The sequence below is a fragment of the Clinocottus analis genome, unplaced genomic scaffold (assembly GCF_023055335.1).
Source record: "Clinocottus analis isolate CAN_PGR_092001 unplaced genomic scaffold, fCliAna1.0.p SCAF_4, whole genome shotgun sequence".
Taxonomy (NCBI): Eukaryota; Metazoa; Chordata; class Actinopteri; order Perciformes; family Cottidae; genus Clinocottus; species Clinocottus analis.
This window is the reverse complement of record NW_027176153.1, coordinates 8,915,955-8,930,335: the sequence shown is the minus strand read 5'-3', so window position 1 is coordinate 8,930,335 and position 14,381 is coordinate 8,915,955. Positions and strand designations below refer to the sequence as shown.

The following is a 14,381-nucleotide window of genomic DNA, read 5'->3' as shown; positions in this document are numbered from 1 at the left end:
TTCTTTATACATCAACCATAAAATGGATTTATTTCACCAGAGGTCCAAACTTATTTCTGTGTCGCCCCAGGATGCATAGAAGATGTAAGTGTTGTCGCAGGAATTCAACTTCCACTTCTACAAACCAGTGTTTACAATCTAAATGTTCATTTTGCTCAACCATTGGTTTGACTATAAAGCCGCGTGTAACTGCTTGTCATGTCATATATCAAAACGCCACCGTCTAACTGGGACAATCCTACAGTCTGTAAAAGGGGAGGAGGAAGGGGAAGAGGGAGAAAAAGGCAGTTTAAAAAAATAATTCCATCTTCATTTGAACAGAGGGGACAGGTGTGGTGATGGAGCTGAAGGAGCGTAAGGCTACTGGTATCGGTTGGTTGGAGAACACCCCTCCCCCCCGGGTTTTGTTACACTACTACACCTCCGACTCCAAATACAATATGTGGAGAGAGATAGAAAGGTGCACATAACCACATTAGCAAGTGTACTTTTACCTTGTTAAGACTAGTATTCCCGATGTGGGTCTGGGTTGTGCGATTGAGACGGACAAACAGCCTGCCGCTGCGAGGTTCTGGTGAGGACCCACAGCACGTGATGGTGAACATAGCTGAAAGGGCCAAACTAAAGTTAATAGAAGAGGGAAAAGTGGGGAGCGTGTTAAAGAAAAGAAAGCGCTAGGTTTAGTGAATATTTCTGGGGAGCAGGATGTTATGTTTCACTTTAGAAAAAAAAAAAAGAAAAAGAAAAATCAGAAATTAGAAGTCCAAACAAGTCTGTGTTTTCTCCTCCCTCAGAAGGGGCAGCAGGTTTCACAGGGCTGCAGTTACTCAGCCACACCACCAGGGGGGATGAGGGGGAGGGGCTGGTCTTACTTCACCACCGCCCTCAATTTAGCCGCTGCACGATGACGGCGTTGAGGAGGTTGGCCTGCTCCAGCGTCTGGCTCTCGTCCGTCAGCTCCTTGTTGGGGAAGGTGGTCATGAGAACAAACTCCCTGGCACCCATGGCGGGCCGGGCGCCCACCACAAACTGGCGCACGTCAGACACCCTGGGAGGGGGGAGGACACAAAGAACGCTTCAAAAATAGGAAGTGGGGTTTGACTTTGGAGTCATGCAATGAATAAAATGGTTTTATATCGGCTTTCGACAATTATGGATGTAAGGTAACGGATGCTAAAAAGGTTATTGTGCCGCATTCCATTTGCAATTTTTAGTTTTTCCTCCCGTGTCATAAATCCAGCGCACCCCTTCTCCTTCACCCCACTCGTTGACCCCATATGACCTTTTTCCACCAGGTCTTTACCATCCATATCTCTACAACAAATGTGTTTATGGTTAAATTGTTTACTGGAGCGCAAAATTCTTCTTCGATCAAAACTCTTTGACTTTGCTCTTAAAGTGCACCGGATTGATGCATTTTTAGTTTACAGCGTAAGCTAGAAACTGCTCTTTCAAAATGTACGCTGGTTACAAAGTCCATGAGTGATCGCGTTATATAATTGTGATATCAATATAGACCAAAAATTACGTTATTATTATTTTTTGCCATTCTCACAAAGTGAAGGTCACATTGAATCTAAAGATAAATGCTTCGCACTTGACTTTAAAGTTTTGAAGTACCTTCATCGACGGAGGGTCAATAACTGACTTCCTGCTTGCAACATACACACGTCCCTTTCACCGCTTCGTGTCATGTTAAAATTTCTCTGCATTTGCAATCAACTTTTTCTACTTTTCTTTGTAACATTTTCAGCACTTTGGGTTTCATAACTGAAACATGTCTGTCCGTTGTACAGAACTACAGAAACAGAGAGACCACTGTGGCGGTCTGAAACAGGTTGTGTGCACGCTTCTTGGAGGTGAGAGGAGCTTTCATCATCACCTGTGGGTGTAGTTGAACCTTTGGACCAGCCTGCCGCCGTCGGCCAGTCGGATCTGAATGTTGGTGACGGGCTGGGAGGAGTCGAGGTTCACGGAGGAGCTGGCCTGGGACTCTAGGGCCTGCTGCTCCTGTTGAGAGTCAATCGCAGCTGAAATCAACTCCGGGGTGGCACTAGAGGAGGAGGAAGATGAGAATTCATGGTAGTTTAGGGTTGGTGTTTCTACACAGTTGTTAATTAATTTGAATTTTTGATAAATGACCATCAGAATATCATCACAAGGCAAACTGTCAAATCCCAAACAGGGTTGTTTTACCCTTTTATTTGTATATTCAAGTTTGATAGGATGTTACAACACTTTAAAGAACAAGAGGCAAGCTAAGACTGATTTGCAATGTTGACTGTTTGCAATTACTATTAATATGAAGATATTAAAAAATAACAACAAAGTAAAAAAAAAAATACATTTTCAAATAATCCGACAAAATTAATTTGGCTTCAGCGTCTCTCTGTCGTAAGTTGTCAATTATTTATATATTTGTTTATGACATGTGCACATATTTCTTTCACAGTTTTCTTTACAATATTTACATAACACTTGGTAATCTTGTTTTGAAAAAGTGCTATGCAAGTCCATCCTGAGTTAATGTAACACTTAATCCTTCAATTTATCTGGAAAAGAAATAAATGTATAATTGTCAGACATGTGTCTACTGTACACTGACATTGTTTTGTAGTTATCACTGACAGAAAATGAAAGGATTATTCTAATCGCAAATTATTAATTTATTTAAATTTGACTGTTATTTAAATTTGCTCCAACGGCATCCCATGGTTCATTCATCTGGAAGCCCAGAAACAAAGCAAATGCCCAGTCTGAAGAGGCTGTTCTTTGATGGGACACTCCTCGTTGGACTCACCTTCCCAACTTCTGTCCTTCGCCGCCGAAGGCCTTGAACACCATCCTGGGTTTGGAGAAGTCCTCGTCCCTGTGGTCCTCCATGTCGAGGTTGACCTGGCCCCCTCGAGACCGCTGCCTCAGCTCCAGGGGAATCTCCCTGCGGGGTGAACACAGGGGATTTCAACGCCTGTACCCATATTCAGCACAGTTGGGATTACTTTAAAAATATATTCTATACACTACGTAACAGAGATACAGTTCACCTTTTTAACTCTACTTTTATCTGAATTATGCAACGTAGTTCCATGTATTGTGTTTTTTTTGCGCCTGGTATTTACATATAAACATAGCATGTCCTCAAGTGACCATTACAATATTAAGACATTCTCACCCCCTTCTGATTGCTTCAAGGAAGTTGGAATTTCCAGGATCGCTGTAGTTTCTGAGCTCACCGTTATCCAGACTGAAACCTGTCTTCCACAGCTTCAGCACCACGTGGACCTAAAACACACACACACGATTCATGTGACATAGGTCATACTTCATTATGGAGGTTAGTTCCCTGGAACTAAAGATGGTAAAATCTGAATTTATATATTTATATATATACATTTATATATTTTTGTGTGTGTGCTCTCTGTGCTGTACCGATACTTTATATGGCTTGCAGGAAGTAGCCACAGCTGCACACTTTCTTACTGCCATGTCAAACAAATGCCTGCTCATGACACATTACTTTATACAGCATACAAGTACTTTTAGTAAGATAACAGGAAATACAACTTCAACTTGATACCAGCTCATCTTGAGGCCTTAAAAGGTGCACGAGGCTTACTAATGTTAAACCTGATGTATGAACACATTAAGAGGTCCAGACCTAGAACACAGCGAGGAAACACAACCCCCAAACAGGTACATAGTCACACATTATTAAACCAAATAAAGAACAACATGACACTTGTGACTGTGTGTGTTCAATAATGAAAGGGACAAAAAAAAGAGGGCTCTTCAGGATCTGTACTCACATCCTGCTGGCTTTTGGAGCCGTGCCTCTCTCCAGCCACATAGGCCGACTCCTCCTCAGGCGCTGCGCCTAGCCTATAGCCTCCACCAATGAAGGCCTTAGCGGTGACGAGGAGACACGAAAGACAAATTGCTAAACACAAAAGTAAGCTGAGGAAATCGCAGCTCCAGCTGTTTAAGCAATAAACAAACTGCTGTATAAGACACCACGGGTAAAGTGTCGCCTCACCCTGGCTTTGCTGGACTCTCCTGGGCCTCTCCCGGGCCGATCCAACGGCACAGCCCCGTGTTCCCTCGCCCCCTTGAACAAATCCTCCACTACTTCGTTGGAGCTCTTCTTCTTGGGTGGCCCGACGATCTGCTGCCCGCTGCGCTCCGATCCCCCTGCGAAAAACCTGGCAGGGTGAGAATTAAGATGGTGAGGAAGTCGTCGACGCTTAACAGTACAACGTACTGTACTTCCTGTTTAACTGAGCCTTACAATGGCTGGTGTGAACGCTAACTCATGCTTGTTTTCTCATTGATTGACACATGCGCCGTGTTGAGGTCGCAATCGCTGGACGTGACAAATGTTTTTACTCCCACAGCTTGTGATTATCTGGTGGCCTGTAAGGTCGGTGTCTGTGACAATCTAGTTACGTGCGCAGGCTCCGTGACGCCCCGTCTCAAATGTGTGGCCGTGGCAGCCATGAGGAAACTACATGGGTCATCTTCGACTGCTTGTGTCGTCTCAAACCATTTTCTGATGCTCGGAGAGATTATTGATAACTTATAAAACATGAACAAAAAAATATAGTGGAAAAAAGGTTTAGAAATCTTCTACTTTTCATTAAAACCCATTTTGCAGAGCCATCTCCATTAATGTATCCTCTGCAGGGACCGGCCCTTTCTACTACATGAAACAACATTGACACAGAAACTGCAGAGTGGTCTCGTATCTGAAAAAGAAACGAGGGCGCAATCCCCCTGTGTCACAAAGGGAATGAAGAATGACGACAAAGACTGTGAGGAATGTAATTAACGCACATGACGTACATTCCATCCATCTCGTGTCCCAATAGCGATAGTGAACCACAAAGCAAATAAACCTGCAGCACGAGTCCTTTTAACCCGTTCCATAAACCCATAAACGTTGTTCCACGTACACACAGATTTGCCAAGATTTCCGCTCGCGTTTCATTGAGCCCGATGTGAAGTATTTAGGCCAAACTCATTAACTCTGCTTACTAGGAGTGTGTTAAATAGTTATGAGCTGTAATCATAATACTGACTGCTTGCAATCAGTAGGCAGAAGCGTACTTCCCTTCTGCCTGAAACCCACATACGGCGACACAGTGCTCATTAGTTCAAAAGTAAAACTTAGAGAAGAATTATAGGTTTAATCATTTCCACAATTCCCAACTTGTCATTTATGCAACAAAATCTGCTTCAATTAATTTTTGTTGCCGTTCAGCTTAAAAAAATAAAACAGTGTCACGGTGGTCAAAACTGTTTACACTATGCACCTGTATAAATTGGAAAGGCCTAGCAGCACTCAATGAGATTTTCCCCATACCTTTAGGGGTAATAACGTTATAAAATATGCTGACAGACATTTAAAGCTTCATTAAAGGTGGAGACATAAAAACACACAAAGAATCACTACCTCAATGCAACTCGCACACCAGGTGGAAACAAGTAAACATTAAAGCTGCGGGCACTGCAAAACGGAACTGTGGGAAACATGCAAATAATGCATGAAATTATAATTGACTTTAGATAACACATGTTCTATTCCCCTCAGCTTGCCTACTGATTGCAATGAGAAAGAGAAGGACATTAGCAAACCAACACATTCTCCTTAACAACTACTGTGCTGCCCCGGCAGCAGAATCTGTCAATGCTGCAGAAAAGCACGGCCGACCGGCTCACAGTGAATGAAGCAGAGACCCAAAATAGTTTGGTGCATTCTGGAAAACGCCTGTGCGGTTCAACCCTGTCTGCTAAATATTACGTTCTGACCAGAACTAAAACACAATCTCAATTATGTTTGACTAGAAACATGTTTTCTTCCTGATGACGTTTGTGTTTGACGTTTTATGAATACGCTAATTACACACATACTTTAGTGTTATTTTAACGTTTGTGTTTGACTTATTTACTAATACGTTTATAATCAACTGTGCTGAAGACCGTTTGCCCGCCGATGCCGGTAACAGCATCTGTCCCGCCGGGTCCGGTCTTCTCTGAGTCCCGTTACCGGCCTCACCCTGCCCCTCTTCGCTTGCCGCTTCTGAGAAAATCCTTGTTAGTTTATTTTCCTCCACTGAGTTTAGAAAAACAATAACACAAACTTAGGTTGATTATAAACGTATTTGTAATACGTCAAATATAAACATTAAAATAAAGCAAAAATTTGTGTCTAATCAACATATTTAAAATACGTCAAACACAAGCGTCATCAGGGAGAAAATACATTTCTTGTCAAACGTAATTGAAAATGCGTTTTAGTTCTGGGGAAATGTAATTTTTAGCCGATCGGGTTTAACTGTTCTATCTTCCAAATACAGAGAGGACGAACAGCGGAGATGGACGGACCATGTCTGAGCTGGGGCGAGCATGAGATGGTGTGATCAGAACAACCTGGAGCTGAACAAGCTCAAGACTGTAGAGATGACAGTGGACTTCAGAAGGAGCCCTCTAACACTACCCACGATCACCACACACAACAGCACTGTGTCTGTGGTGGAGACCTCCAGGTCTCTGGGATCCACAATCTCCCAGGACCTGAAGTAGGTCTCCAACATCAACATTATCTGGAAAAAGACCCAATAGAGGCTGTACTTCCTGAAACAGCTCAGCTGCTGATCCTGTTTTACTCCGTCATCTTCCAGTCTGTTCTTTGTTCTTTCATCACTGTGTGGTTTGGAGTAGCCACCAAACAGGACAGAGTCCGACTAGAACGGATAGTCAGGTCTGCAGAGAGAACTACTGGTTCAAAGATCTCTGCAGATCCCTCACACCATGGATACAAGCTGTTCCACCTCCTCCCCTCTGGTAGGCGCTACAGAGCACTGTACGCAAAAAATACCAGACACAGGAACAGCTTTTTTTCCACTGGCCGTCACTCTGATGAACAATTAATCAGACTCCATCTGCACTACTCTGACTACTGTTGTCTTTTTGTCTGTGTTGTCTTTTATATACATCTTGTTTACTGTATATTGTTTATGTATAATGTTTATGTATGCAAGTACGAAGTAAGAGCTACGTGAAATCGGAGTCAAATTTCTTGGATGTGTAAAAACACACATGGCCAATAAAGCGGATTCTGAAAGAACAACCACACAATCAACCGGACAGTGACTTCAGTCGTTAACTGGAAGCATAACATTCAATCCCGACTCAGCCATTGATTGATTTTCAATAACTTATCTAACGCAGATCTGTGAGTTCCTTGTTTCTCGTACTCTTTGTTTAAGTCCACATTCTTCCACCGGTAACCGCGTATTTTGAATGTGAAATTGCAATGAATTGTGGGTAATTCCCTTGGGCAAAGTCTGCATTCAATGCTGATGTATGGACAGGATTCATAAAGGGCTCAGAATGTCTGCAAGAGAGCCCTCAAACACTTGACGATGGGACAGTACTGAACAAAGTCTGAGTATGGAGATTGAGACACACACACACACACACACACACACACACACACACACACACACACACACACACACACACACACACACACACAAAACTCACCTTTGGCCTTCCTCCTCGTCACTCTCATCCTCTGCCTCATGCATCAGATCTCTAAAGGAGGTCACTCTGGGCTGAGCACTGATGATTTAGAAAGAAGAAAAATGTTTGCGGGTTACAAAAATAAATACATGACCAATGACTCTTTGGCCCGGGGTGTTTTTGCTCAACTCGACTGGACATTGCACAGCCGCTTTATGTGTGCCCATTACCTTATATCAGAGTGAAGAATGGTAGTAATAAAACCATAAATTAAAAAAGCGGGCTGTAAACCTTACCTTGGCCCAGCGGACCGGGACACAGATGAGCCTATCTCAGGCTGAGGAAGAGTCACTATGTCGTCATCAGCTCCATCCTCGAAGAAACTGGCAAGTGCAAGCTGGGAGGGAGGAGGCGAAAACATCCATGTCACGTGTTACTGATGACCCTTTTGGATAACACCAAGAGACGTCAAGAGCCAGATATCTCAACTTGGTCAATGTGTCTTTTTGTATGAAACCCCTCTTTGTACCAAAGTATCCGGGCAGATAGGTTTATAGCCTCTGCTAGAACTGTGATGGCGCTGGTCGAGTGAGAACACTATCAATCAGTTTCACTTTCTTATTTATATTTGACTGCACACAAAATAACAATGTCTGTGCGTTGAGCTTTCGGAATACCGTCACGTGCCTCAGCACGGAGCAGCTCCAGAAGCTAACCGGAGATCTTGACACGGTTGTAATTACAACGTTACGTCGGTGCAGGCTAACGCTAGCTAGCGCTGGACTCAATGCACTCACTGCAGACTCGTGCTAACCGAAAACTTAACGGCAACCTCCTTCGTAACGAGACACCACCAAACGGCCCGTTGGTGCTCGTGGCCGCCACCAAACTCTACGACACCCTTGTTGTTCGATGACAAAGCGCTCGGGCCATTGTCAAAGGGTGACTTGCACAAATTACCGGCAACAGAGGCTAATGTTAGCCGGGAAGCTATTCGTCTGACACATGCCGCGCCGCCGCTGTTTGTTCATGGTTTTCCGTTGCGCGGGCCACCGCGGCCCGACGGGGAACCGCAGAAGAGACGTACCTGTAGATTCCAGCCGGCAGACTCTAGGAAAAAACGGGCCCTCTCCTCGTCTACGTCGGTAACAGCGACGAACTCCCTCACAGACTCCTCTTGGCTCGCCATTTTGATTTGCTCCTACGACGACTCGTCCGCCTCCACCAGGGGAAACAAGCAGCTGATGATGGTTCCTGTCTGGATCCGGACCAACGGACTGCGACGACACACTTCTATGGAGTGAATTTAACAGGCTAATTTACAGATTAAAAAGCGTATAATTTGTTAAGATTATGTTAGTCCTTATTTAGCCTAATCTCAATGTCCTACGGTCAGTTCCTTTTTTTTTTAATCAAACTTTCACACGGTTTGGTCCGCGCTGTGGCGCTAACATAGGTTTGACCACTAGGTGGCGGTGTGTCCACAGGTTAAAACAAGACTCGGTTCGGAAGAAAGGTCTGAAGTATTGACACAAGACCAGAGGAAGACTTGCCAGGATGTCTGGATGCGTCGGGCAACACGAAACTTACTTCTCTGTTTGTTCAGGATTTATTTTCTAAACAAGGAATGGTCAAGGGACAATAAATAATGTATGGATTTTTATTGCAACTAAATTATATAATAAATTACACTGGTTAGCGCCTTTCTTAGGTTTGTGTCCTGCTGGTAACGGCTTGTATTCTGGATGATAAAGGGAAATAAAATTACTTTTTTAGAGTTGTATCATCTACTTTGTTTTTGTCTAATTTGTCTTGGTTGTTTTTTCTTTGAGTCTTCAATAGGAGAATCTCCCATCTTATGAAGACGAGATGCCATCCGTGTTAAATCCCAGAGCTTTGAATACAGAAATGGGATCGTAATATGCATCTTATCACACTTCTCAGCTCCTATCTTTAGTTGGTCTTCTTTTACAAGACTACAGATACCGTGAAACAGATGCTGATGGAAGTGTGGGTCCACCTCACCATGACAAACCACATGTGCCTCTGATTTCGATATGATGAGCAGAGGAGAGAGTACTCCCATTAGAGGCACCTTTGTACCACCTTTATGAGGTGTCTGGTGGCGGGAAGGTCGGATGGCACAAAGCAATACATCCTAGACGGATTGGGAGTATATTAATTGTTTCCAGCATTTGCTGTTGGCTATTTGATCTTCAAGGCTAATTAGCAAAGTGAGAAAAAAAAAGTTGTCACCTCACCTCATGGAGTGCAACATCCCCCTCAATCTCTTCTCAGATGCTCACAAAAACAGAGATAAAAACAGCAAAATAGAGTGCGTTGCGTTTAGCAGGTCACATATTGTTTTCCTGTTTGGATGTTTTCAGCTTCAGGGTTCATATGATGAGGCAACAGCACCCAGATATGTGGCAAGAGGGTGAAAGAAGGGAAGAAGACAATGGCTACAAGAGAAACACACCTTAAACCTATTTACTGACACATTCTGAGGAAGGAGAGGTGTGTGTATCAGAGAAATTGAGACGGAAACGAGACAAATAAAGCACTGAAGGCAACAGTGACACACTAGAAATATGGATTATTATGCTGCAACTGTGTTCCCATCACGCGCCACTACGCTGTCAGTGAGGAGAAAGGACAAAACCCAACTGTCCCGGGAAGTCAGACCTAACCCAGGTGACGGGTTGACAGCATTAAACGTTGCCTCAGGAAAACCCTGAAGGCATGCGTCTGTTGAGGTATGCACATAATGTTCTTTATCTTCCCAGGAGGCTGGAGTTGTTGTCGTGTCATGTTGCCACCAGTTAGTTACACGTCAGAAACCATTATACAGACATGGGAAGCTAAAAGTGATTAAAATGCACCTGATGCAAAGAGAGTCATGGTGGACGAATGTGATGGAATATAATTTGCTGGTTGGGGCTGACGAGCAAGGAATATCAAACATATATCGAATGCACCCAATAAGCAAGTTTCGTAGGAATGAAAATGGTATCCAGTTTTCCTTAAAACACCCATTTTATAACTAATTCATGTTTCTGTCTGGCTGCTGATTGGTCGTCTTGTAGAATTGGTACTTAACTTATTGTTTATACTTTGAAGTTTGCATAGGGATTACACAAACGGGACACATTCCTTTAAATATGAAAGGTGGTGTTTGCATAGGGAACATAGGGAAATGAAATAAACTTTCAAACTCTAGTAAGTCCGTTTGAAATCCAGTTACGTGATCATGGCTATCACAAGAGCAAATTGTTTGCTAATGTATGAACAGGAGAGCACATCCTGTTTGAGTATTTAGACTATCAAACCTCTTGAACTTTGCCATTCAAAGAAAAAACACACTTCAGTTCAAAGAGACCTCACGCAGCCATGCACGATGACTTAACCTTGAGCAACCTGCAGGAGGTCAATGACAGACAGAGTGTCGGGAAAGTCGTGTGAAATGACTGCTCGTAAAGGTGTAGCTGTTGAAGAAGGTTGATTAGGACAAGCGTCCGTAAACCCCTCAAACCCGAATCCCCCCCCCTCTCTAAATCATATATACACAAGTGCAATTATCTTGCTCTTCATTCCTCCCCCGGGCAGTGGTGTCATGTTGTAAAAGAGGACCACAGCATTATTTATGACTCCTGACGGTTAGGCAGTGAAGGGTGGGACCCAACCCATCACGATCATGGCTTGTCAGTTTCAGAAAAGATCCTAACCTTTTGACCGAAGGACACTGTGGAATAATACTGCATGAAAAGCAAAAGGGAAGCGATGGTGTGTGGGAGCCCCGTGAAAAATGTGACAAGTTTATCTACTGCTTATAAAAATGAAATGTGTGGTGTTGTTTTTGTTCTGATCCTAACATGCCGATTGATAACGACTCAAAGACACTAAACCTGGCCCTCTTATACTCGCTCATCCTTTGGACTCTGCTGTTGAGACGTGTTGTCCTTCCTCACTCGCTCATCCTCCTCTCGCTGCAGGAGTGTCGAGCAGAACCATGAATCTACCCCGTCTCCTGCCAGACGGTGGCTAATAGTGACGATGCTGTCAGAGGGGGGTCAAGGCCTTGCGTTAACTTAACTGCTCTGCTAAAGGTCAACAGTGTCACAAACCATTAGCCCTTTCGAGAGGAAGACCGCAAAAGAGGACTGCGCGTGATGTATGGACAGCAGCAGACGAAAGAGGTTCTGGGGGGATGCCGGACTTTACGTACGGCAGAACAACATGGTTGGCAATGTGACCCCTGATCCCATTGGTTTTCTTCAAAAATAGATTAGATTACTACAAAATGTATGACCTACAGGCTGTTATGATCTCTTTGTTACGTGCTGTCACGAGGTGCCATGGGATTTCATGACCCCTGTGCTATGATACTCCTTCTGCTTGTATCGATGTCATCACCAACGGTGGTTTAGTCTGTTGAATGCACTTGCGCTTTCAAAACTCCGTATTTCCCTTTGGGAGGACCTTTGAGGCCACCAGACAGACACCAGGTGAAGTCAGCTCCAACAATGGCTGCCCCGAGGGTCACTGTCAACGTGGGGCTTTGTTCCCACCCATCAAAACCCAGAGCATAATTACAAACTGTCAGAACTATTCCTGAGGACATAATACCACTTACATCATTTCGTAGTGGGTTAAACATGCGGAAAGTCATTTAGTATAAGTGATCCTGGAAAAAGGTTTTTCTGGTGGTTCACCCTTCTTAAGACGCAATGATATCTGCAGTAACAAAAGTGCTGACATCTAATAGAGTCTCTCAAGTTTGCATTGTCTTTAAATAGGATGACATCATACAGTGCTGGAATAGGTACTCTGTTTTCAGTTCATGAAAGTCAATTGAAACATTTTGGTCGCCTAATCAAGTCCTATTCCACACCCTCATGTGAAATCGAGTTCCAAAAAAAACAAGATGGCGACGACCGAAATGTAGAACTCGAGGCTTCAAACCCGTAGCCCACAAACCAATGGGTGACGTCATGGTGACGATGTCCACGACAGTCCAAGGTGGGAGGTCAACAGACTTTTGGATTTGGACAATTCATTCCTGTCGCCTTTGCATTTCAAATTTCCGTGAATTCAAACTCGTAAGTAAAACCAATCAATGCTTTTGCAACTTTACTTTAGAGTAAACGTACAAATTACTCTCTGACACCATAACCCAACGCTGCCGTTGGCAAACGATATCCGCCTTCTCAGTGGAGGCTGTGCAGAGTGGGGAAGAGAATCAGTCTGGTATCAACAGGAAGAAGGAAAGAGGAAGCCGCTTATCATTTCTGTTGCCATTATACTGTTAAACTAGCTCATTACTTGTGCCTGCATCTCAATAGGTGCTTCTCTGCACGTGCACATACTCGAAAAACTCTCTCTCTCTCTCTCTCTCTCCAAAAAATCCCAAGCTAGAGCCAGCTCCATTCCCATCTCCATGGCAGCAGACAATCATCTGATACAGTTGGCAGAACCGGGTCTGTGGGGACCAGACAGGAGCCAGTGACCGACATATGACACAAGTGTGCCCACCGTAAATCACCCCGTATTAATTGTAGTCCGCATATTGCTGTAGATCATGGAGTATATAGATCATCATATAGCAGCGGTGAGGTGGCTCTCTTGTTGGATGCAGGCACTACAAGGCTGTGAAGGGGGGGGCGAAAGAAAAGGATCCCTTCTGTTATCGCCCCAGCAGGCGGCCGTAAATCTGGACGTGGCCCTCTCCTCTCCCCACTGCCACAGAGAGAGATTTACTACCACCCCTCCTCTATGTCTCTTCTTCCTTCATTTTTTCACCGCTGCCCATTTCCTTTCTCCTTTTTTCCTGAGTACATTTCATCTTTTTTTAATCCGAGCATGCTCTCGGTGACACGTCCCTGTGTCACCGGGGTTCACTCCCTAATTGTGACTGAGGGACACACACCGGGACAGCAGCGAGCACGTTTTTAATTAAACCCCCAGTGATTTACAACTAACAGACCAACAGCAACATGAAGGCAGTGAATGATGTAAAGAAAAATCAATGTAGTTTATTAAATAGAAAATACACAGCATTAGCAGTCTTTCAAGTCTAAATTCAGGTATAGATATGACAATTGATCAATTACTCTTTGTAATTTGTGTTTAATTGACTTTTTTGTTCCCAGGGGACCAGAGCAGCTGTGTCATTTGGTTAATTCACCTCTTGAATCAATAATGTTTTCATCTATTTGGCTCGTTAAAAGGGTTTAATCAGATTTTCACAACATCTTCATGTGCAAGAAACTGGTGAAACCTGACACCTAGTAGAACAAACTCAACGTTTGAGACAATGAGTTTTGATGTGGTTGTTTGTTTTTTATAAATAAGCAACACAAGGCGGGAACATATGGAATTCACATAAAGACAGATGATGAAATTCTGCAATCACTTTTTAGGTCTGTTAAAAACGTCTTAGTTAGCGTTCGGCTGTACTTAGCTCCATCATGTTTGGGTCGCCTCTCGCTGCACAAACAAACAAACAAGATGGCGATGGCCAAAAATGAAAATGGTGACTTAAATACAGTCTATGGAAAGCACAGAGACGCTCAGATTGGCTGCTCAGAAGGACGGGAAGGATGTTTTTATTAATTAAAATGTCTGGACTATAAAATATACTATAATACTACTATAGCGTGTTAATTAGTAAGGCGTTAGAGAAGCTGGTAGACAAACCTTTATACATTTACACAATGCCTGGTTAGCTGTTTCGTCCTGTTTCAAACTGTTAGCTAAGCTAACAACCTGTTTTTCATAACTCCATATCTTACACGGTCAGAAAGAAAGCGAATAAGTGTATTTCCCCAAAATGTCAAATTGTCAAAACCTTGAATTGTATT

At 43.5% G+C, this 14,381-nt stretch overlaps 1 protein-coding gene across 1 annotated transcript; it reads right to left on the bottom strand.

Annotated features, from left to right (window-relative positions):
• Positions 1-8,945, bottom strand: nsfl1c (NSFL1 (p97) cofactor (p47)). Its single transcript, XM_068598492.1, has 9 exons — positions 8,609-8,945; positions 7,818-7,918; positions 7,543-7,620; positions 4,034-4,199; positions 3,807-3,902; positions 3,173-3,282; positions 2,801-2,938; positions 1,883-2,053; positions 1-1,048 (listed from the first exon to the last, which is right to left on the bottom strand). Exons 1-9 carry the CDS (start codon positions 8,708-8,710, stop codon positions 886-888), a joined length of 1,125 nt encoding a protein of 374 aa, XP_068454593.1. The 5' UTR covers positions 8,711-8,945; the 3' UTR covers positions 1-885.
• Between the last annotated feature and the right edge of the window lie 5,436 nt (positions 8,946-14,381).

What these genes read in the sequence shown, in the direction of transcription:
- nsfl1c (XM_068598492.1), bottom strand. Translation starts at nt 8,710, where the DNA reads ATGGCGAGCCAAGAGGAGTCTGTGAGGGAGTTCGTCGCTGTTACCGAC. An exon ending in GAGAGTCCAGCAAAGCCAGG is followed by an intron (nt 3,903 to 4,033) that starts GTGAGGCGACAC and finishes GTCACCGCTAAG; the next exon opens with GCCTTCATTGGTGGAGGCTA. An exon ending in GCTCCAAAAGCCAGCAGGAT is followed by an intron (nt 3,283 to 3,806) that starts GTGAGTACAGAT and finishes TGTGTGTTTTAG; the next exon opens with GTCCACGTGGTGCTGAAGCT.